This window comes from Ordospora colligata (assembly GCF_000803265.1).
Source record: "Ordospora colligata OC4 chromosome Unknown contig_09, whole genome shotgun sequence".
Lineage (NCBI taxonomy): Eukaryota > Fungi > Microsporidia > Ordosporidae > Ordospora > Ordospora colligata.
In genome coordinates this window covers 157,903-179,802 of record NW_014575399.1, presented here as the reverse complement: position 1 = coordinate 179,802, position 21,900 = coordinate 157,903, and the positions used below count along the sequence as shown (strand labels likewise).

The 21,900-nt window shown below is 38.6% G+C and overlaps 20 protein-coding genes across 20 annotated transcripts; 8 read left to right on the top strand and 12 right to left on the bottom strand.

Annotated features, from left to right (window-relative positions):
- Positions 1 to 14: 14 nt before the first annotated feature.
- M896_091700 (subunit of RNA polymerase III transcription factor IIIC) lies at positions 15 to 1,028 on the bottom strand (the record flags this gene model as incomplete). The annotated part of the gene is made up of 1 exon (XM_014707798.1): positions 15 to 1,028. The coding sequence occupies one exon, from the start codon at positions 1,026 to 1,028 to the stop codon at positions 15 to 17; it is 1,014 nt and encodes a 337-aa protein (XP_014563284.1).
- A 168-nt stretch (positions 1,029 to 1,196) lies between these two features.
- M896_091690 (uncharacterized protein) lies at positions 1,197 to 2,882 on the bottom strand (the record flags this gene model as incomplete). The annotated part of the gene is made up of 1 exon (XM_014707797.1): positions 1,197 to 2,882. One exon carries the CDS (start codon positions 2,880 to 2,882, stop codon positions 1,197 to 1,199), a length of 1,686 nt encoding a protein of 561 aa, XP_014563283.1.
- A 687-nt stretch (positions 2,883 to 3,569) lies between these two features.
- Positions 3,570 to 4,574, bottom strand: M896_091680 (uncharacterized protein; the record flags this gene model as incomplete). The annotated part of the gene is made up of 1 exon (XM_014707796.1): positions 3,570 to 4,574. One exon carries the CDS (start codon positions 4,572 to 4,574, stop codon positions 3,570 to 3,572), a length of 1,005 nt encoding a protein of 334 aa, XP_014563282.1.
- A 344-nt stretch (positions 4,575 to 4,918) lies between these two features.
- Positions 4,919 to 5,659, top strand: M896_091670 (uncharacterized protein; the record flags this gene model as incomplete). Its single annotated transcript, XM_014707795.1, has 1 exon — positions 4,919 to 5,659. One exon carries the CDS (start codon positions 4,919 to 4,921, stop codon positions 5,657 to 5,659), a length of 741 nt encoding a protein of 246 aa, XP_014563281.1.
- A 275-nt stretch (positions 5,660 to 5,934) lies between these two features.
- Positions 5,935 to 6,675, top strand: M896_091660 (GTPase-activating protein; the record flags this gene model as incomplete). Its single annotated transcript, XM_014707794.1, has 1 exon — positions 5,935 to 6,675. One exon carries the CDS (start codon positions 5,935 to 5,937, stop codon positions 6,673 to 6,675), a length of 741 nt encoding a protein of 246 aa, XP_014563280.1.
- Positions 6,676 to 6,849: 174 nt separating this feature from the next.
- M896_091650 (uncharacterized protein) lies at positions 6,850 to 7,461 on the bottom strand (the record flags this gene model as incomplete). The annotated part of the gene is made up of 1 exon (XM_014707793.1): positions 6,850 to 7,461. One exon carries the CDS (start codon positions 7,459 to 7,461, stop codon positions 6,850 to 6,852), a length of 612 nt encoding a protein of 203 aa, XP_014563279.1.
- A 175-nt stretch (positions 7,462 to 7,636) lies between these two features.
- On the bottom strand, positions 7,637 to 8,029 carry M896_091640 (uncharacterized protein; the record flags this gene model as incomplete). Its single annotated transcript, XM_014707792.1, has 1 exon — positions 7,637 to 8,029. The coding sequence occupies one exon, from the start codon at positions 8,027 to 8,029 to the stop codon at positions 7,637 to 7,639; it is 393 nt and encodes a 130-aa protein (XP_014563278.1).
- Positions 8,030 to 8,130: 101 nt separating this feature from the next.
- Positions 8,131 to 8,481, bottom strand: M896_091630 (transcription elongation factor SPT4; the record flags this gene model as incomplete). Its single annotated transcript, XM_014707791.1, has 1 exon — positions 8,131 to 8,481. One exon carries the CDS (start codon positions 8,479 to 8,481, stop codon positions 8,131 to 8,133), a length of 351 nt encoding a protein of 116 aa, XP_014563277.1.
- A 159-nt stretch (positions 8,482 to 8,640) lies between these two features.
- Positions 8,641 to 9,684, top strand: M896_091620 (uncharacterized protein; the record flags this gene model as incomplete). The annotated part of the gene is made up of 1 exon (XM_014707790.1): positions 8,641 to 9,684. The coding sequence occupies one exon, from the start codon at positions 8,641 to 8,643 to the stop codon at positions 9,682 to 9,684; it is 1,044 nt and encodes a 347-aa protein (XP_014563276.1).
- Positions 9,685 to 9,910: 226 nt separating this feature from the next.
- On the top strand, positions 9,911 to 11,032 carry M896_091610 (chromatin remodeling bromodomain-containing protein; the record flags this gene model as incomplete). The annotated part of the gene is made up of 1 exon (XM_014707789.1): positions 9,911 to 11,032. The coding sequence occupies one exon, from the start codon at positions 9,911 to 9,913 to the stop codon at positions 11,030 to 11,032; it is 1,122 nt and encodes a 373-aa protein (XP_014563275.1).
- A 147-nt stretch (positions 11,033 to 11,179) lies between these two features.
- M896_091600 (cleavage and polyadenylation specificity factor) lies at positions 11,180 to 12,136 on the top strand (the record flags this gene model as incomplete). The annotated part of the gene is made up of 1 exon (XM_014707788.1): positions 11,180 to 12,136. The coding sequence occupies one exon, from the start codon at positions 11,180 to 11,182 to the stop codon at positions 12,134 to 12,136; it is 957 nt and encodes a 318-aa protein (XP_014563274.1).
- A 103-nt stretch (positions 12,137 to 12,239) lies between these two features.
- On the top strand, positions 12,240 to 13,358 carry M896_091590 (serine/threonine kinase; the record flags this gene model as incomplete). Its single annotated transcript, XM_014707787.1, has 1 exon — positions 12,240 to 13,358. One exon carries the CDS (start codon positions 12,240 to 12,242, stop codon positions 13,356 to 13,358), a length of 1,119 nt encoding a protein of 372 aa, XP_014563273.1.
- A 108-nt stretch (positions 13,359 to 13,466) lies between these two features.
- On the top strand, positions 13,467 to 14,141 carry M896_091580 (putative subunit of exosome; the record flags this gene model as incomplete). Its single annotated transcript, XM_014707786.1, has 1 exon — positions 13,467 to 14,141. The coding sequence occupies one exon, from the start codon at positions 13,467 to 13,469 to the stop codon at positions 14,139 to 14,141; it is 675 nt and encodes a 224-aa protein (XP_014563272.1).
- A 72-nt stretch (positions 14,142 to 14,213) lies between these two features.
- On the top strand, positions 14,214 to 15,809 carry M896_091570 (uncharacterized protein; the record flags this gene model as incomplete). The annotated part of the gene is made up of 1 exon (XM_014707785.1): positions 14,214 to 15,809. The coding sequence occupies one exon, from the start codon at positions 14,214 to 14,216 to the stop codon at positions 15,807 to 15,809; it is 1,596 nt and encodes a 531-aa protein (XP_014563271.1).
- Positions 15,810 to 15,898: 89 nt separating this feature from the next.
- M896_091560 (uncharacterized protein) lies at positions 15,899 to 17,170 on the bottom strand (the record flags this gene model as incomplete). The annotated part of the gene is made up of 1 exon (XM_014707784.1): positions 15,899 to 17,170. The coding sequence occupies one exon, from the start codon at positions 17,168 to 17,170 to the stop codon at positions 15,899 to 15,901; it is 1,272 nt and encodes a 423-aa protein (XP_014563270.1).
- A 54-nt stretch (positions 17,171 to 17,224) lies between these two features.
- M896_091550 (subunit alpha of type-2 proteasome) lies at positions 17,225 to 17,929 on the bottom strand (the record flags this gene model as incomplete). Its single annotated transcript, XM_014707783.1, has 1 exon — positions 17,225 to 17,929. The coding sequence occupies one exon, from the start codon at positions 17,927 to 17,929 to the stop codon at positions 17,225 to 17,227; it is 705 nt and encodes a 234-aa protein (XP_014563269.1).
- A 59-nt stretch (positions 17,930 to 17,988) lies between these two features.
- Positions 17,989 to 18,645, bottom strand: M896_091540 (ribosomal protein L10; the record flags this gene model as incomplete). The annotated part of the gene is made up of 1 exon (XM_014707782.1): positions 17,989 to 18,645. The coding sequence occupies one exon, from the start codon at positions 18,643 to 18,645 to the stop codon at positions 17,989 to 17,991; it is 657 nt and encodes a 218-aa protein (XP_014563268.1).
- Positions 18,646 to 19,052: 407 nt separating this feature from the next.
- M896_091530 (uncharacterized protein) lies at positions 19,053 to 19,496 on the bottom strand (the record flags this gene model as incomplete). The annotated part of the gene is made up of 1 exon (XM_014707781.1): positions 19,053 to 19,496. One exon carries the CDS (start codon positions 19,494 to 19,496, stop codon positions 19,053 to 19,055), a length of 444 nt encoding a protein of 147 aa, XP_014563267.1.
- A 673-nt stretch (positions 19,497 to 20,169) lies between these two features.
- M896_091520 (uncharacterized protein) lies at positions 20,170 to 20,688 on the bottom strand (the record flags this gene model as incomplete). Its single annotated transcript, XM_014707780.1, has 1 exon — positions 20,170 to 20,688. The coding sequence occupies one exon, from the start codon at positions 20,686 to 20,688 to the stop codon at positions 20,170 to 20,172; it is 519 nt and encodes a 172-aa protein (XP_014563266.1).
- Positions 20,689 to 20,850: 162 nt separating this feature from the next.
- M896_091510 (putative pseudouridylate synthase) lies at positions 20,851 to 21,870 on the bottom strand (the record flags this gene model as incomplete). Its single annotated transcript, XM_014707779.1, has 1 exon — positions 20,851 to 21,870. The coding sequence occupies one exon, from the start codon at positions 21,868 to 21,870 to the stop codon at positions 20,851 to 20,853; it is 1,020 nt and encodes a 339-aa protein (XP_014563265.1).
- Positions 21,871 to 21,900: the final 30 nt, after the last annotated feature.

Here is a 21,900-nt window from a genome sequence, read left to right as displayed (position 1 = left end):
CAATAAACATGAATTCAGTCATAAACTTCAAAATCCATTTCATCTCCGTCATCTGCTTGATGGAACTCCAACTCAGACCTGAACTTCAACAAGTTGAGAAGAGCCTTTGTATGGAATCCCGTTCTAAAATTTGGCTTGTCTGTAAGGTACCATGGCTTATTCCTTTCAACTTCAAAAACAACGTTTTCTGCTTCGAACACTTGGAAAGTGCGTCCAGACTTACGACTGTCGTATATCTGATACTTGAAGTTCGACTGATCAGCCTTCGGGTTAAATCCAAACCTTGCCCAGCATCCCCTCCATGGTCCAGATGTAATGAAGTATGCATGCAATGGAAGAAGCTTCTTTATTTTCCAGTTGCTGAACTCAACTTCAGATGCCCTTTCATCCAAGTCAAACATACGTATCACATTTGAAATCCTGAGTATTGGATGAACCAAAAACACCTGCCCAAATATCTGTCTCTGAATCTCCATCACATCTACCGAGTGTAATTTCATCAAAGAGCCCTCGAGTCCTTCAATAGGCTCGCATGGTATCTCATCATCATATCCTGCATGTATCGTATCTATCGGTCTATCTCTTCCACTCCTGAAGTCTTTGAAGTTGTAGTTCTCAAAACTCTCCACTGTGGAAATCACAGGTGCTGGATACATCGGAACCTCATTGTCTATATACGACTCACTAAACATCTGTGCAACTTCCATGCACTGTTGCATGTCTCCATGAACCAGCTTGTCATAGATACTTGAGTAAAACTCTCTTGAGCATTGATCAATAGGAACGTAAAAGTCGGCAGGCGTGGAGAACAGATACATATTCTCTGTATATCCTATCTGTTTGCACCCATAGTCATCGACTCGCACATGCAGATATCGTGATTCTTTTTTACTCTTTGTTGCAAGGACCTTCTTTGAATCAGGTCGGCTGCAAACGCGCATTTCGTATCCAGAGCTTGTCTTTATGAGAGGTAAGACACAATCATCGGCCCTGAAAGGACATTCAATAATGTCCAGAACATCACACATGGGCGATTCATCTATTCTCATAAACACGAAAACATCTTGATCTTGAATCATCAATAACTTTCATTCAAATACAAAGACGCATAAAAAGCATTTTACTTTATTCAAATTTAGCTGGTTCATTACCACTTCATCAGTATACCAAAACATCAAAGCATCATATCCATTATACTAGCCAATATTACATGCGATTCTTCCCTGTCTGAATGCAAATGCAATAATCCAGCTAAGAAAGGTATCAATGCATTTTGACTTATAAAAGTAAGTGGCATCCCCATTCTTTAGCATAAAGCTAAGCTCTTTCATGTGGATCTCGGTCTTCACAAGGTTCTTCTTCAACACAACCACAAAGTGTCTTTTCACAGGTACTATTTTCATTATCTTTGTATCTTCAGTAATGTCAATGAGCCCATCTTCAGTCCAGGAGTTTGCAGAGATACAGCCATACCACTTCTTCTTATTCAACAGATATATCTTTGTGCACAACAGATCAAGGGTATACTTCCTCTTCAGGAAAAACATGTCCTGCTCAGGATCTTTCAGGTTTCCGTCATTTTCAAGCAATGCCCCAGGCACCATCCTCCATCCCTTCCTACTGTAGCAAGTAAAGAAATTCTTTCTCAGGGTAAACCAGTTGTATTGGTATCTACCATTTCTTCCTTTTTTGTGCATCTTTCCAATTAGATTCCTGTGCTTTAAGTCATTCAGTCTAATCACATCCTCAATCTTCAGGAAAACCTCCTCCTGGTCAATCACAAACTTTTGACGTGGCACATCTCCGGAGACACTAGCACATGATGAATCCACCTCTGATGTGCGTTTCTCCATTTCTTTGAAAACCTTCATGGTTTCCTCATCCATTGTCACATCTGTGTTCAATTCACTTGTTAACGCATCTTCCTTACTAAAGCTGTACATTCGACTATCAGTACACTTTGTATCATCATTATTAATTGAGTGATCTTTCTTTGTCTTCCTTTGTGCATTTGTATTTTCATACTCATCAGCACTGACAAATATGGCTTCATCAATACAAATGCGGTTGACCGTCATCCTATCAAAAAGAATATTATTTGCATCAATCTTAGGCGTAGAGCAAAATATCTCAACAACCTGGTCTCTTAGTTCTGCTTCCTTCTCAGACATGCCTTGAATATCAGTAGATACCCGCTCAAGTGCATGCTCATTGATTGTGCATTCAGTAGATTCACATTGATCATCAAGAGATTCGTTGATTGTGTATTCGATAGGTTCATATTGATTATCAGATGTATTCTCATTGATTGTGCATGCAATAGATTCGTTGGATGTACATTTAGTAGACTCGTTAACTGTAAATTCGGTATGTTCATGTTGATCATCAATATCACTGATTATACATGCAGTAGATCCAGGTTGATCATCAAGGGAAGATGTTTTCACTGACAATTCATTTGCGTTATGATTTGTGCTACGTTCACAATAAGTTTCAGAGTCATCGTACAAACATGCAAGTGGAGCACATTTTAGTCTTTCTTGGACCAAATAGAATTCATTGATATTCAAATCATCATTCTGATTCATCCTCTCATCAGGGCCATTGTGTGACACATCTTCTGTGCAGTTATATTCCGCATAATCCATGTCTGCATTGACCGCATAAGAATCAAGATCACAGATAGTGTATTCTTGCTCATCATCAGAATAAACATCCTCAGCATAATCATTGTCATTCTGGCATTCAGTGCTATGACACTCACTAATTTCTTTCTCCACACAACAATCTTCAGACACTTCATCATAATATCCAAGTATGTCCATGAGAATGTCTTCAGATGAAATCGAGGTGCCATTCAGCCCATCTGTTTCCTTCTCCATACACTTACCATCACTCGTGCAATTATAAAACACTCTCCTTTACTCCTTTTCCATCCATTCATTCGATCACACATCAACAAAAACACACGACGATTGAAAAACTAAATCAAACTACTGCCTGGTAAAATGCCTCCTGTTAAATATGCATTGAAATAACACGTTGGTAAATGGCATACAACAGTATCAGTGCAATTGCATTTGTTTGAATCACTCAAATTCTCACAACCATTGCCATCACATATTAACGGAAGCATCTTGTACACCGAATCATCAGATAAATCACTTTGCTCGTCAACACATTCGTATGGTGGATCGTATTCAGGTTTCTGTGCATTTATCAAATGCATCGGCGGTTTATCAGTATATTCAATTCCATCAAGAGTATCAGAGCCTTTAAACATATTGATAATCACTAGATATAAATGCACCACACATATCACTATCGCTATAATACGAAACAACATTCTCCTATGAACAAAAACACAGCAAGCAAGAGCCAGTGTCCCGTATATCGTTCTTAAAAAACACAGAACAACAAATAACACTCCATGCACTGCTAAAAGCACATTTGATATCGAAAATCTATTCAATCTCTTCATTTTAATTACTTCAAATAGCCCACCAGATACAATTCTCATATATCTACAAAATTGCCATATCCGGAGTCAGTTACAAAATCTCTTCGTATCAATCAATCCATGCACTTTTCAAATGCTCATATATCTTCAGAGCAATGCTTGGATGCCTACACACAAGCTTGTATATCTCCATTGTCTTCATGACAAGCATGTAAACCACATCTTCCCCTTTGCTGTGTGTCATCCTTATCTGCCTTCCATCAAGATGTCTAAAGATTGTCCGCTTTCCTCGCCTCATGTTTATGTAATTACAGCTCTTGCTAGACACTCCCCTGAGGACAAGATCACAAAGAAACTTGTACTTTCCACTCTCATAATGTGCACATCCAACTACCTCCCTAATCATCGGCGTATCTCCTTCATAGCCTTCTTCATCAGAGCTTTCTTCAAAAAACATCGGATTCTTTACATATGTAAGTGCATTCTTCTCTTTTCTCAGCTTTGTTATCGTTTCAAACACTTTTCTGTTGTGATTACCAACATCCTCCATCCTCGAAAGTGAAAGTGAAAGAATCATTCCACTTCCTTTTGTGTGGTGAACAGGCTCGTTGAAAGGAAAGTCTGACATCCGCTCCATTCTCTTGAATTCCTCTAGTGAATCCACAAACTCGTCATTTATGTTCGTATTCGGACATTCCACTCCAAAATAATTTGTAAGGAACTTGTACATCCCACTCTGTGAGCATTGATGCTTTGTATTCTTCGTCCTAGATCCTACAGGCAATTGGCAATCAGATAGTGAAAACTCAAATTCTCCAGAATGCATTTGTTCATTCTCCTTAATCAGTTTGATAAATGATTTGTACTGTGTAAATAGCGGCATTAAACTTTCTCCGCTTTCCATCACTGACATACACGACAATATAAATAATTTGTTTAGCTTGCTGTATTCCTCTCCCAAGTCTTCTTCACTAACTTCACTGGTGGCTTCCACTGCTATACTGTCTGTTACAATTACATGCATCATATCCGCCATGGCGTGACAGTCTACACTCTTGCTTTCTGTTGTTACAAAATACTTATCTGCTGCCACTCTGCTCTTGTGCTTGCTCATTACAGCCCTCCACTATGCAACGTTTAATCTGTTTACAAAGACAATAATTTCACGCATTAGTTAAGCAAATAAATTACCTTCGATTACAAAATATTTCATGAATTGAGGTTCATATCAGATTAATATTGGTATTTACATACTTGATCGAGCACAAATTAAATACACCAGTATTGCATGAAACACATTATTAATAAACCGTATACAATAGCCAATAAGCTGTACTTGAATCTAATCTGTTTGTAAGTAGTTTTAAAAAGTTAACAAGACTATTCGTGGTCTGTGTTTCAGCCTGAAACAGACTTTTGAATCAAAATATATAAAGTATCGCGAAATTACTCAAGAGCATGAGACCAGTCTTCCTGAACATAATAGTCACTATTGGAATAGTTATTGCTGACGAAGAAGGACCATTTAAAATAGCTTCTAAGCTGGACCCTACAAAGTTCTTTAGTGGAGGATATTCGATGGAAGATAGAAGAATTGTAATGTCAAATACGATGCCCGCTTTAGAGTTCGTAAAAATACCTGTGGGCAATAGTGCTACCAGGTTTACTATCCAGGAGGTAAATACTAAAGATTATTTGGATATTGAAAGTAATATAAATAAGTTGGTTATATGGAAAACCGCTACACCTGAAATCAATCAAAGGATATTCATGTTTCCTAGAACACAAATAAAAGATACTGGGTTCATGATTGTCAGCTTTAAGAATGACTATACAAGCTCCGAAGAATGCTTGCAATACAACGAAGATACTGGGAACATCACAAGAGAGAGATGCGATGGCAATAATCCTCGGCAGAAGTTTTTATTTGACCGTGATATTCCTGTCAATGAAATGAATCAAAGGATGCTTCTAAATCACGAGCCTTATTGCCCATACGGAGACCCGAGCAAGTGTGGAAAACCAAGTGTAATCATTATCAACAAGACTTCCGATCCTGCCTCACACTCACACAGTCATGCATCATCACATCTACCTCGTTTATCTCGTTCACATGAACACTTACTACACAATCGTGATGATTATCATCATGAAGATAATCATTTTCCGCATTTCAACTTCTTGACAAGCAAATACTGACAAGAGGAATGAAATATTCATTGTGATTCAGAACCTCTCAATAATGTAAATAAATGCATTTTAGTTTGACTTTGCCTATATGATATGATACAGTGATGTTTTTATAATGCATTTGTAGATGATTTATTGCTCTCTATTTTCATGAATACGTTCTATTTATGCTAATGCGTACACAATAGTGTGATTACCTTAGTTTATGTGTTTTTCATATTTTGTCATTATTATAATATGCTTGTATGCAATCAAAACATCATCGAAAAGAGAGCCCTGAGTGCATGGATGATCATGATTCAGTCGACAAATTAATAGCAAACACGTTTTTCAAGCATGTGAGGGCACAATCCAACAACAAGAGATGTGCAGATTGTGATAAGCCATCACCGATATGGATCGCAGTGACCTATGGGTTTTTTATATGCACTGAGTGTGCTGCAAAGCATCGAGAGCTTGGTGTTGAAATAAGCAAGGTAAAGTCAATGATACTTGATGGATGGAAGCTGTCTGAGCTGAGAAGAGTGTATGTGTCAGGAAATGCGAATGCGTCAAAGCTTGGGAAAGGGCCTGATATGCGTTTAAAATATACAGGTGCTGAGTGGTATGCAAAGAATGTTGATGACATGGTAAAGAAGAGCGAAATTGACGAGCCTGGAATGGAATTTATCCACAATCTCGAATGTAAAAGCAAGAATACCTTGCAGCCCAAAAAGGTAAGCGATATCAAGATGCCCAAGTTTTCTGAAGATGCTATTATTGCGCAGGTACAAAATGATGATGTTATCAAGGACAATGTGAGTAATAAAGAGATTTCAACAGCTCCTGTGCACGAAGAAGCAGTCATAAAAAAGAATTCACCTGCTTCGCTTAGGATATCGTCAAGAAACAAATTTAATCTTGAGAACAATCCAACGGATACAAACAGACTTGGGTTTGGCGCATTGAATTTGAAGGACAGTCATGAAGCAGAATCCTCCGTTGAATCGATAGAAAAGCCAACAATCAGCGGCAATCAGCAGTGAATGCCAGGCATATTATATATGACAAATTAAACAAATAATCAAATATGTGTAAGATCAATAGTAAAAGCGAATTTACTGCATGGACTTGGACTTGCTTTATGGATATCATGAGTTCTTAAACTTGAATGTATAAACTGGCAATGAACCAATCAAGCTGTCAATCGAAGTATGATGCTAATTGATGCATGAAACTAAACGAAACAGTGACCTGAATGCCCATTTGAAGAATCCTTTGCGTTTCCTGATCTTTGTGGGCGTGATTTGACTGCACCCAAGCTCATCATAAATCATCTTCAGCTCAATCCAGTTCAGGCACACATCATAGTTCAATATCTGCAGTATCTGTCTTTCTGTAAAGTTTATCTGATCAACTGTATGATTGCAAACCTCAACCCATGAGAAGTTTGTGTATGAAAAGTCCATATACATCTTAGAGGCTATTATGGTGCATCCTATAAAAACCAGGTATTCGTTTCGAAGCACCTTTTCAGCCTCCCTAGTCTTTCTGTCAATAATGTACCTGTCCACTTTGCACAGCATGGCATGATCGATTGCTTGAGTGTGTGTAGGAATGCTCCTTTGGACTCTATCGAAAAGATGTTTTGCAGTCAAAACTATGTACAAGCTCATCTGACTTCTTTCTAAGCTTGTACAGATCTTTTGTCTCACATGGCTTTCGTGGATGCTACTGGTAAGCAGCTGCTTGAACTTTGCCATGGCTCCTGTACTTACAATCAAATTGTTTGCCTGTTCATTCATGATGTGAGCTGCACAATCTCTGTCCATGATATAGTGTAGAAGTTAGATTATGTTCACAGACCAATCCAGAAGTCATTTTGTAGCTGTTGATCCATTATCAACTAAAGTACAAATCAAAGTCTGAAACACAAATCGCACTGTGCTGCTAAATCACAAATACCAACCAGATTTAATTTATTTATCGGAAGCGCCAACATCTCTGTCAATGTCTATGTCGTTTCTGTCGCGATTTCATTTTTCTTCTCCTCTCTGAGTTATTTTTGTATAACTTCTTTTTGTTTTTCTTTCTGTTATCCTTATTGCTGATCATTGGCGCAATGAACTCTTCAGGACCCAAATCATCAGAGTCCTCGTCTACTTTCCGTGATTTCTTTTGTATCCTTCTTTCTGCATGTTTCTTTGTCATGCGCTCTGCTCGTAATTGTCCAAACTTCTCACACATGTCTATTTCCTTCTGTGTCCTCATCAACACGCCAACATGCTCCTTATCCACAAGCTTGAATTCCATCTTGGCAAGACACTCCTTTGCTGCTTTCAAAAACAACTTTTCTCTTTTTATGGCATCGTCTACGTTATCAAGATCAATTTTATCCATCAAGGGCTGGCACATTGCCATATTAAACTTAACAAACATTCATCTTGTAACAACACATTTAATAACACTAAACTTCGTCTCCAAATCGCATATTATTGGCATTACAGCTTAAATGACTCTTCTCTTTCATGGTATGTTCTTCCGTTCTGTTCAATCTCTCGGATGCAATCATCAGAAAGCATACCCTCAACAGTCATCGCATACATACCCTTCTTGAACTCAGAAATTCTTTGCCATTTGCCTATCCAACTACTGGAGGGATCAACAAGTGCAATCACGCCTCTAAAGTTTGGCGTGGTGCATTCATTAACATTCGTTATATTCCCCTTCATGTTCAGCATCGGGCAATTTTCACACCCGTCTCTGCGGAAGTCGGCCAATGTCTTTACTTGTGAGCATCCCAAACATGCACGCACCTTTCCATTTAGATTTGTCGAGATACCCCTATCCATGATCCCCTTTATGCGGAAAGTGTTTTATTTTTGTGCATGAAAGCGTAAGGCATCAATTGCATTTGATATTATGTGCCAGAGACCTCCGTATGCTGTCTAATTCGACAGTCCCTATTCCGTTGCGGATAAAGATTAATAACCTAACTGCAACAAACCCTCATGGATACATTGAAGAAGATCACCAAGATATGGCATGACCTGGACATTATCATTGAGAAGATATGTATTTGGGTATCCAATGTTCTGGACGTGTTGGGAAACTTCAAGTACGTGCTTATTGGAGCTCTTATGTATGAAAAATCATCGAGTGTGATAGCTAGCGATGGATGTAGGTTTTTCTCAATCATGATGATGATTGTTGGCTTTATGGATGGGTTCCACAAGATATCCACATGCAACATAGTAAGAAAGATAAGTAAGACAACGACAAACAAGTATTTGCAGAAAGTTATAGACTGGTTTGACAGAATCCATTGCATGTTTATTGATATAAGGCTGAATATGGTTCTGGACTACGTATGCAACATACTGTGCGCGTTAGGCATTGGTATACTTGTATATTCTATGATATCTGACTTCAATAAGGATCGCGCCAGTTATGGAGAGTTTGATGCAAATAAATGTATCACCAATATGTTTAAACCATTTGGAGGATGGATATCTATGTGGAATGTAGGAACCAATTTATATCAAGCAGTTATGTTTTTTATTGGACTTTATAAGAAGTTCAGTGACAAAACCATCAAGTACTCTAATACATCTGGAGTGATATTGCTTACAACAACAGCGAATGGTACGACTGAAGATAATGGAGAGGATGTGTATGAAGGTAATGGACAAGTCCGAGACACGCTGTTTAGGTTTGCATTGGCGGGGTTGATTATATCTATGATAACCTTTTTATTCAATTTGATTTGGCAAGGAACAACTTCATTTTCTGGATGGAAGTTTAGCACGTTTATTATTGGAAAAGTTATATTGATATTGCATTATGTGATGCCATCATTGCGATTTTCAGCGGGAAATAATACAGTGTTTCTGTCAGTGATATTTATATCTTTGCTGACGGTATACTCTATGTTTGGATCTATAGTAGCAACGTTATTGCAATATGGAACCATGGGAAAAACGGGTTTTCAAAGCAATGGAGGTGAAAAAACAGATGAAGACATCACGAAGAATATATTAGCCCAATTGGGATAATGATAATACAGAACAACCTTACTAAATTGATTGGTTTTGAATACACCTATATTTACAGGAATGCTATGAAGATATTGAATGGGAGACTAAACATTATACAATATTAATGAATAATTGTCTAAGGATGGTGTTTTACTATTAAACAGTATGCTGAATGGAAATATGATATTAGATTTGATCGAGAGATCTAGGTATATTTTTGGTATTTTTTAACCCTTAGTAGAGGATGGAGGCGTTGGAGAATGGATCAGAAAGCGGACTAGTAGAGCATCAGCTGAAGTACTGTTCTCAAGTGCTGATCAGGATGAAGAGGAATGCGAATGCCTCGCCTTTTCTTGAACCGGTTGATCCTGTGAAATTAGGGATTCCAGACTATCCTCTGAAGATAACACATCCAATGGATCTGTCGACGATACGCAAGAAGCTGGATGTGAAAGAGTACAAGGAAGTGAATGATTTTGATGCAGACATGCGGCTGATGTTCCAGAACTGCTATACGTACAACCCAGCAGGGACAGTTGTGCATGAGATGGGGAAAGCACTTGAGGGAGTTTATGATGAGCTGATGGCTGGGATGCCGAATGAGGTGGGAAGGAAGAGAAAGCGAAATGAGGTAGTACCAACTACAGGAAGAGCTAAGCAGATAAAAAGAAGCGCAAGGGTAAGTGAAGGGATGAAAGTAGAAGAGTATGAGTTGTGCAATGAAGTTGTTGCAGAGCTGATTAAGGGAAAGCACAAGGCATACAACTGGCCGTTTCTTGAGCCTGTTGATGAGGGGCTTGTGCCTGGATACTACTCTGTGATTAGTGAGCCGATTGATCTGCAGACAATAAACAATAAGCTTGAGCAGAGGAAATATCACGGAGTTGAGGAGTTTAAGAATGATCTTGAGCTGATTATTGAGAACTGTAAGAAATTCAATGCACCAGGAACGGAAGTTTATGAGTGTGGGATTGAGTTTGAGAAGGAAATAACGGCACAGATACAAAGGGTGATGCCCAACGATGTACGTGGAAAGATAGCGGAGTTGAAGAAGAAGATAGCAGGATATACTAGAGAAATAAAGATGTTAGAAGCAAGGATAGCAGAACAGGACTGGGAGGGATCGAGTATGAAGACATACTCTCTGAGTGAGCGAGTGAGTATTGGAAATGCAATACTGAATATGAATAGGAATCAAACGGAGGAGGTAGCAAAGATAGTTTTGAGACATGGATCTGGAGAGTTTGTAGAGAACGATGAGATTGAGGTGGACATGAGGACGATTCCTGACCATGTAGTAGAGGAAATTGATATGTACATCAATGGGGTTGGTGGAGATGCCAGTGACACTTTGAAAAGTGACTGAAGAATGTGTGGGAATAAGGATGAGTTTTCAGTGGCTTTATATCTGATATAAATTAATAAAGTGTTTGTCTTTAGATAGATTTTTGAGCAAGAGAGGAAGTGAAGGTATTTGGAAGAAAAACAAAGACCCCTGTAACCTAGAGCTGAGATGAGGAATGTGTGTCGTTTCTTTCTTGAGGGGAAGTGCAAGTATGGGGCGAAGTGCAAGTACGAACACGTCCAATACAGTGGGTTGGTTGATCCACCTCAGTGGATATACTCGTGTTATGGAGGCCTAGACATGATGGAGATATCGCCTGAGGAGGCCAGATTTGCGTTGATGTGTGGAGATATGAAGGAAACACTTGACAATTTTTGGATAGGCAATTATATGGTGATGTGTTCTGAGATGGATTTTCTTGAAGCAGAGGGTAGGATTGAGTCGATAACAAACAGATATGCAGATATGCGAGTGAATCCGGATGTATTTATGGCGCCACTTGATGTAGACAGAGTTTTGGGAATGATTGGGCAAATGCGAGAAGAAAAGATGCGAGGAGGACAAAGAAAGCAAGGAGATGGAAGAAGAGGGAAGTCAGGATGGACGGGCAATTCGCCAGCAATTGGAGGATTTGGGGCACACTCTGGATATGATAGAGAATATAGAGGGAAGGAGCAGATGCATGCGCGTAGTCAGCAGGAGATTGATGTTGGAGGAAATAATATGTTTAGTAGAAGTACAAGCGCATTTGGCAGGAATGCAAGATATGGAGACAAGGTTGGCATGGACATGCACGAAGATAAAGGCCCTAGAGGATTCAAGAAGGAGCCTTATGCAAGAGGAAATGATTATGGACAGAAGGAAATGCCTTGGGGTTATGGCAAAGGAATACCTAAGAAGAATGTTGGAGGGCATGATGAATTTGATATGCAAGATGTGCCGTCGTCTTTTGGAGGGCGCCATGCAGATAATGAGCATAGGATGGGAGCGCATGGCTGGGGAAGTAATGGAGCAACGCCTGGAGTTATGCATGTGCATAATGGAAAGCAAGATGATTCTGAGTTTATTGAGGAGGACTTTGAGTATGGAAAGGTGCCTTACAGTTATAGAAGGTCTAGTAAGTAGATATTAAATTTATTTGTGAGTTTTGTGCATATTTTAGAATACTGAAAGGTTATCATGTAAGGGAAGAATTATGGATGAAGTAGAACCCTGTATTGAAGCGTAGATGAGTCATTTGAAGAAGATATACATGCTGAAGCGTGATCGAGAAGAAGCGATGTTCAGTTCGCCGAAGACGCCCTCGAAGAAGATAGCATATAAGCACATGCTTGTGTCGCCTATTCCGTTGGCGCCTGTGCCTATACAATCGGTGCCACATGTAGTAGAAGGCAAAGAGTCTTCGACAATTGGAGACGATTCGGTGTTTAGTGATGGATTCCTGCAAACTGACATGGATGCAGACGTTGAATGTAGGAAAGATGGAGCATGCAACTTCATATGCAAAACTGGTGAAGGAGCGTTTTATGAGGTTTTTGTCAATAAGAAGGGAGAAAGCATAAATGATGGAGATGAGGATGAGCTTGTGATGGTCTCAAAGAATAGGAAGTTGTGTATTTATGATATTGATTACACAGTGGTGAAGAAGAGTAAGAAGAGAATGTCTGGAGGGCTTGATAGAAGAAACAGGATGAAGGAGGTGGAGATGTTGCGAAAGATAAAGTCTGAGTATATTGTGAAGTATCATGATGCATGGGAAAATGCAGGACATTTGTTTATAGAGCTTGAGTACTGTAGCATTGGAACGTTGAGGGATTATATTCATGAGGTTTATTTTCTGAAGAAGTCGAGGTTTTCTGGGGAGATAGTAAAGAAGATGGTGTATGAATTGGCAAGTGGGTTGAATGCGATCCATGAGTGTGGAATAGTGCATCTTGACCTGAAACCTGAGAATGTGCTAGTGAAGAGTGTATTGCCTGGTGAGATTTGTGAAGGCCGGTGTAGATGTGAGTTTCCAGTGGATCCAAGTGTGTTTGTTTTCAAAATTTCTGACTTCAATATTAGCAGATATGAAGGGGAGGATATTGATGATGATGGAGACAAGAGATATATGGCGCCTGAGGTGCTCCAAGATGTATGCACCAAGGCGAGTGATGTGTATAGTCTTGGGATGATATATCTGGAGGTTCTTGCTGAGATAATCCTTCCTAGAAGTGGGGATAGCTGGATGAGGTTGCGAAGGAATGACTTCCGTGGGATTAAGATTGATAGGGTGTGTAAGTTGATGCTTGATATGAATTATAAAAAGAGACTGAGTGCTCTGGAGGTTGCAGAAATGTTTTTATGAATGCACGAAAGAAGATTAATGTTAATAAACAGATTGTGATATTCGTAATAAATGTAAGAGATAGCGGTGGAAGAAGAAATAAGAAGAGTTTGTTTGATGCCCTAGGTGATGTTTACTCCGCAGAATCAGAAGAAGCTTGTGAATGTATGTGTAATTGCTCTGAAGAAGTATGGGCGAAGATATGAGCTTGCAGTGTATCCAAACAAGCTTTATGAGTACAGGAACGGAATAACTACATGTATTAACGAGATTGTGCAGAGTTCTACGGTTTACAAGAATGTTTCTAAGGGGGAGATTGCAGCACAAGATGATCTGAGCATGTTTGGGAAATCCCACGATGAGATAGTGAAGGAGATATTAGACAATGGGCATGAACAGAAGAATGAAGCAACAAGGATGTATGAGCAAGAACGAACTGAACGGGAGATTCTTGAGATTGTGGGAAGAAAGGTTACAAAAGATGGAAAGCATGTGAATATGAATGTATTGAGAGATGCAATGAGCAAGGTACATAATGTGCATATTGGAGATAGTAAGAAGCAATCGCAAGAAGTTGTTGCAAAGCTGGAAAGAATTGGATATGAAAGAGTAGGAATGAGAATTGCAGTTGATCTTAACAATAGCAGCATAAGACGATTTGTGGATCAGAATGGGGAAGTGAATGATGCTTATGTAATACTGCGAAGCAATTATTTTCCAGCTTTTAAGAGAATATGTGACAGTGAGAGTGTGAAGTACATTGTTGTTAGGAATGAGGATCCAGATGATGAAGAGATCTGTTAGGAGCGATTTTCAGGTAATTTAGACAATGGAGCAATGACTTGGATGTTGATAAAGCCCATATAAATTGAGGATATGAATGGAAGTGAGCATAAAGAATGGCAAGTAAATCAGAGCAAGTTCCATGCGATTGCGAGGAATAATCTGATACCATTTAAGCTTAAGAGAAGCGTAATAACAAACTATATGATACAGCATATTGACTACATAATGAGGAACTTTTGTTATTTTAAAGATATTGCAACAATAAGTGAATACCTGTGCACAGACAATGGACAATTCAATTTTGAGTTCCACAACAGGATAGGGATGTTCATGAAGATAATACGATATAATGGATCTGATTCTATGAATGATGGATTGAATCACAAGAATGTACAGGATATATATGAAATAGATAGAATTGCAGATGATTTGAATGCATTGAAAATAGATCACCAGAGCAATCGATGCAACCAATATGTATATCCACTGAGCAGAGATGAATGGATGATCGAAAGTCAGCTGAATATATTTGGAGTAATTGATTGCGGCTCTAATGTGTGTGATGCTGATGAGGAAATGATCAGTCTGCATGAATCTCTTCGGAAGTTTGAAGCGAGAGAAAATTCAGGTGATGATAATGGCGAGTATCTTGCATTCAACAGTGTGGAGTGTGTGTTTAGGCACTTTTTTGAAGTTTTGAGCTTTCATTTTAAGAATCATCCGCACTATATGGTGGATGCTCTTGATGTGTGCTTCATAAAGTCTGTTATACGTTTTCTTGACTTTGAACCTGCGCTAGACTTTTTTGGTACGTTGCTGAAACAGAAGGGCTTCAACATGCAGAAGCTGATGAGAGTACTCAAAGAAGCACGCCCAGCTACAATGATGATGGATATGAGATTATATGAAGCACTGAAAATGTTGCTTCTTACTGATTGGATTGATAATGACAGTGGATCTGTATCCAGTGATGATGAAGATTTCATTTATGAAGAGATAAACATTATTGGTGAGAGACTTGTTACTGCGTTTCTGGAGGAAGATTCATATTTTGAATGTAAACAGATATATGATATACTTGAGATTCTGAACTGCTCAAGAAGATGCCCAAAACTTAAGCTTGTAGAGTTTAAAAAAGTTGATATCAAAACTGTTTTATATATAAGATTGATAGTGGGGCAGTTGGATATCATAATAGACGATATTTTTCAAACAGATGCGTATCGAGCTTTTATTGATATGTTTTTTGAACATTCGTGCTGTAGTCTTGTATTAGCACCTCTTGCCATGCTTTTAATTACTGCAATCAAAGATACAGCAAAGCTTTCTTTACTTATCAAAGCAAAGTTTATAAGTAAGTTTCATTATGCATGTATTGATTGCATATCGGTCGATCAAGGGCCAAAACCTGCAGTACATGCATTATTTTCGCATCTTGTATATATATATCCAATCCTTTCATTCTACTTGAATAAGTTTGATAAGAGTCAGGTTCAATCAGACAGATGGGTCCATCTTTGTTCAATGATGGAATATTATAACAAGATTGAAATGCTTACATATTCAAACGATGACGGTATAGAAAACTTCATTAATGAGGAATGTATGAACGAAAGCTTTGCCAGGTATATATGCCATTTAATTATTGATGAAATGCCTGTTCCTTCTATTCTACTCAAAAAATAAATCTAACGAAAGGAAATATCTAATATGGATGTATAAGATTCTGTAATTCATCATGAAATGTTACAATAAATTTGCTCATTGCTATGGATTTATATACCATAATTCTCATCCATACTACAACAATCAGATAGATATCGAAACATTCTACTGTTGAGCACCTCTATAATTACACTAACCATTCCACCATCAATCTGCTTCAGCAAATGCTCAAAAGTATCTTTGAAATAACTCAAATAAACACATCTTTCTAGAAATGCATATCTAGATGATTCCATAGCATTGCCATTCAGTGAATACGCGTTACGTATCTTATTTAACACAAAAATGTTTTGCTTTTCTTTCAAATACTCACCAATGTCTGTACAGTCATTCCTTGTGTAAATGCTCTTGATCTCCATGACACCTTTGTAGCAATTATCACTTAATGAATCAAGAGCATGATTCAATTCAGAATATCTTTCTTGATGTTTAACACTTCTCGTATGCTCAGAGGCATTGTGCAGTGCAGTATGCTCATCTACTAAATCAGGTTTTCTATTTCTATAATACATTATTTCTTCATGCCTCATCCGTAGCTTTCGTATCAAACATCTCCTGTTGCAGGTGTGCATGCATGTTATATCAGATATCCTGAATCTTGCTTCAAATAATGCATACTCTTCTTTACTCAGCGAGTGCTTCGCTACATATAAAACCTTTTCATCTACATATTCACATCCCTGCCTTACTACCTTACTAAACATTGATCCTTTGTTTTCATGCATATTTATCTGTCTGATCATCACACTCTCGTCAATGCACCATGCATAATCCAGCATCCATAAAGACCTGGTGCAAATAGAAAGAAATGCATCAAGATAATATTTTGCTTCCTCATGCCCTGAAATCTCATTCATTAATTCAACTGCACGCTCAAATCGACCTGCACACATATATCCAAGCGAAATAATTAACTGCGACTCTGTATGTATAGAGACAACATCCAACATATCATATTCTTGGAACACAAAAGAATATGCCAATATCCAAATAAGCGTAGATCTCCTACAGTCACCCTCTTTCCAACATTGTTTTGCAACATCAAAAGACTGCCTGAATCTATTAATCTTCATGAGTCCTTTATAAAGAAACCTCTTTGCTATCTTACTTTCAGGATATCGCTTTATAAGGTCATTCAAAAATGTAACTGAATCCTCATACTTGTCCTGATGATACAGTATGTATCCTCTATACGGGTATACATCCATCCAATACCACCGATCTTTTGGCAATTCTTCAATCAACTCCAATGCCCTACTATATTCCGATGTTTCTATCAATCTCTCAATCTTTTCTAAAATCACAAAATTATTATCTGCCATCGCCAGGATCAATAACTCAAATAAAAAAACACCAAAAATTTACTTTCTGCACATTCAGTCCCTGCTAAGAGAATCAAACACCTCCCTAACCTCTTCCTCTCCATATATTTTAAATACATTCTGGGCCTTCATATACACTCCAATGTCAACATCTTCAGCTTTGACTTCTTTCCCTGCATACTCCCTCAAAGAACAAACACAGCTCACCACATTGTCATCCAAGCCTTCCAGTCTTCGACTTACAAACTTCTTTGCATCTGCATATCCAGAGCCTGATGCACACACATCCATAGTCTGGTATAACCCACTCTGATCAACCTGATAAACTTTCGGAACCCCCTTCACCGACCCTACAAATATCATCTGTGTTCCAAATGGCCTGTATCCTCCCTTTTGTGTATATTCCTGCACAACAGATGAAAAACGTGCAACAAACACATCCACATCTGGGTATCGTTTATAAAGGTCATAATAGCTCTCGGCAATCTCACATCCAATCCCAACCTGTATTCTACAGTCAGGTTGAAGTCCAGAGTATGTACATCCTATTGTATCGCATATCCTAAACACCTTACGAACCTCCTTCTTCACTACAAGTGGCATGACATCCCTGAATGACACCACTACACATCCATCATCTGCACATGCACCAATCGACAGGCTGCCGTTTCTTGCTGCTTGTAATGCATTATCGCATTGCCCAAGCTTCCCTTCACTCGAAAACAATGTCATAGGCTTCTCTTCATTGCCAAAATTCATGGGTTTGCTTTTCCATTCCTTTTCATACACAACAAATACATCACAAATCAACCATAATTTTAATTGGTAGTCTTCTCAAGGTTATTCTTGAACTTCTCAATGCTTCCCTTCTCCCTCAGCACAAAAAACATGTCTCCCTTCGCAATAATCCTGTTCTTCTCCCTCAGTTCATTGAACTCATCAGAAAGTACATTAGTAAATCCAAACTTAGAGCTCACACGGATGCTCTGATGTCCAGGAAACTTATTCTTCGCCCTTCTCAATGCCTCAACTGCAATGCTCTGATTCTCCGGTTTGGTTCTGATGCTTATAAGCGACTGCCCTCCAAACACTCGAGCTGCTCTGCCATATGGCTTTCCAAAAGATCCTCGCATTCCAGTCTGCAGTCTATCTGCTCCTGCACAGCTCAACATTTTGTTGATCCTCAGTACATGCAACGGATACACCCTCATACGCATATGGAAATTGTCCTTCCCTGCATGCTTCACCATGTACTTGTTTGCACAGATACGTGCTGCCTCCAATGCCTCCGCAGATACATTCTCATTCTCATTCGACACACATTCAACCATCAGCGGGAACTCAAACACTCCTGCTTTCCTCCTTCCAAGATCAAAAATCTGTATCTTAGAATCCGGAACTCCTCTGTTGAATCTGGACTTCGGGTACGCCTTCTTAGACAAATACCTGTAGCATCTTCCTGGCCTTCTTCCCATTTCAAGGGATAAATTTTTACACTTAAAATACACATACCTCGCATCATCAACATTTACAATGCATTAAACAGCTTTATCCAATCTATAAGTGTTCTATATATGCATATCCATTGTTATATTCACTATGCATGCATCATAATTCATGCCCATTCACATTCCTATTATATACATCTCCGGAACCATCAGGCCTGGTTACTAACAAACATTCAATAAGTAAACGCTTGTTTATTCTCAATAATTGATGCATAACTACATACTCATCCTTTGCTTTTTATCTTCCCCTTCAAAATACTCAAGGTCATGTACTTGACAATTCCAGAAATTACCTCCAACGTCCTCTTCAATGTAGAGCAATATCTTACAAATAATATATAAAAATTCACTGCCTACAACTATTTCACTAATGACTATCCCTCATTGGCTGTTTGAATCTCTAAAATCTCTTCATTAATAGGCACAGTCTTCACATCAACATCAATCTCAAACGAAGATACAACATTTGCCATCTTGAACGCACAGTCGCGATAATACTTCGCCTGATTGTATTCAAGGCAATTGCTCCATATCAGATCCAGATCTGCTTTGAACTCTTCAAAAGTGTTGTATTTCCCAATTTTCTTCTGTACAATACTTAAATCCATCGGCTTCTTTATCACCTCGTAGTAGTCGGGTGCCTCTCTCTTCGTAACCCTGTTCAGAAATACTTTCGATTCCTCACAGCTTTTCAGAGCATTCACAATCCTTCTTGTCTTCATTGGTAAAATCACTGCCTTGTTAATAAATGCGCGCTGCTCTGCATTTTCAAGTATAAGCCCAATCAGAAACAAATTCAGTGATCGTCCTTCTGTCATATGTAAGGGCATGCATAAACACATCGTTCTCCAAACCCATATGCTGTTCTACAGAGTTGTGGACGGTCAGAGAGTGTACACACTTGAAGAAGAAGGCTCATGTAATGCACATCCTGCAAAATTCTCTGTAGAAGACAGATTCTCCAGGCAGCGCATATCAACAAAGGCAAAGTTCCAAATCCCTCCATTCAACAACCTCAAGCAGGGCATCTCTTCAGATAACATTCAACAATAAAACTATTTCGTCAAATCATTTTATTGACATTAAACATACTTTTCGAAAATCACTTACTTTGTTTCATCAATTGTACTCTTGTCTGAAGGCGCCATATTTCCTGCATACCTACTAACATTACTCTTTGATTCACTTATTTTGCTACCATTTCCACTATTTTCTCCGTCAGTCCACCATCCATTGTTATTTCCATACCAGATTATCGAACCAAGTAGAATTATTGTCGCTACAACAATTCCTATGGACAAAAAAGTCTTCTTGTTGGTGTCGTCAGTTGATCCTGCTGTAGATGCTTCATCGGCCATTTTACTGTATGCACATACAGATTATTTATACTTATTCTGATACATCTCCATCCAATCGCTTCATCATGTAACTGCCTCACATCATAATTAGATCTCATACATGTATCATTCCAACCGTGCATTCTCATTCATATCATACTGAAACAACTACCTCAGGCTCATCTTTATTATCCTCAGCCATGCTAGTAAACCTCAAGTAATCTATCTTTCCCTTCAGATATATCAGCTTAGAAAAGTCACACATTCTACCCTTCAGTTTCTTTATGAACATCCCCACATCTTTAATACTTGAAATCATCTCTCTGATCATCTCAAGTGCTTCATTACGCAGCGGTTGGTCGACAAACTCAAGCAGCAGCACCCCAAGAGCCTCTTTGCTGCTTCCAGACAATCTCTGCATCATCTCTTTCCTGTTTTTGTTTGCTAAAAACTCACTTATGTACGACAAATCTCCTCTATCTATTGCCTGTTTCAATAGTCCACTTGATCCTTCACTTTCAACACTTTTGCCCAGCACTGACACCTCCTCGTTTCTCTTGTAATGCGGATTCATCCTAACTTCCTTGTTATCCATCTTCATTGATAGCGTCCTTTTCTTCACACTCCATTCTTTTCCATCTGCGTTCAAGCCTTTTTTAAACTCATCTGGCATTCAACGGTTACATTTTATTCAAAATATCATTTTCATCATCCGCTGGTTTTATCACAAAACATCATATTGTTATGCTGTAAGACCAGTCTATACAAATAATCACGTCCATTAAATACATAACACTGACCAATACTCATGACAATCATAACAGCATGCACAATCTTATACTCTCACTACTTTCAGACAAATATTTCTCTCCACAAATTTCTCTATGTCATGCTTTTCAACTCTTATCACATCAAGCTCAAGCAGATCACAGTAATATGAGCCACCAAGAGATGGCTTGGTTCTTCCAAAGTCTCCGTTCACAAACTCTTTGATGTATGCTCCTGCGCTTGCTTCAAGCACTATTTGATAATACATCAGCCCATTCCCTTCCATTCCCTTCCATTCTAAAATATCTACTTTCTTCTCACGGGTCATGTTTGCCCTACGATGCATCACTCTCAATGGTGTCATCTGATCAACGTCATAGTGCTTCTGTATATCTATAGAGTGTTTGCTACAGACAAGCAATGAATAGGTTTTTTTAGATATCACCTCTCCACTGAATATTGCTTCTTTGCATTCTTTCTTTACAACCTTAAGGTTGATAATGTCTACCTCTTTATACAGATCAAGCTCTAGATCTTGAAAAGCTAGGTTATGCCTCGGATTCTTCACTACAAGTAGAAATGGTCTTCCCTCAATCATCTGCACATCCATATCTTCTCTCCCCGCAGGCACAAACTTGACGTCCCCAGCACAAAAAAACTTCTTCAGCTGCTTGCAGAAGTCAGATACACTTCTGCTGCACTTAAGTGTCTTACCAATAAATAAAGGTGTTTGTGTCATGCTTCTGCTCATCTTTATGTACTCTCCATATATGTATATCGGATCATTCTCTACATTAATGCTCACATCCACAATCAAGTTATTGTATTCAAAAATCATTGTGTTTTTCCTTATTTGATCAGTTGAGCTTCTATTAAGTAGATCACTACTACGTTCATTCACTACAACTTGTATCTTGATTTCTGTATGTGTAGTACTTCTATCTCCAGAGAGTAGTTTGATTCGCAATACCTCCTTGTTCACTCCAATGCTGCTTCTATCTGCAATCGAATACACTTTGTTACTGTGCATCTCACAATCCATTTGATCAAGTAGTTTTGTCACAATTTGTGCAATTTCATCCTCCATCAGTTCTAAGGCACATTCCACTATTTATTT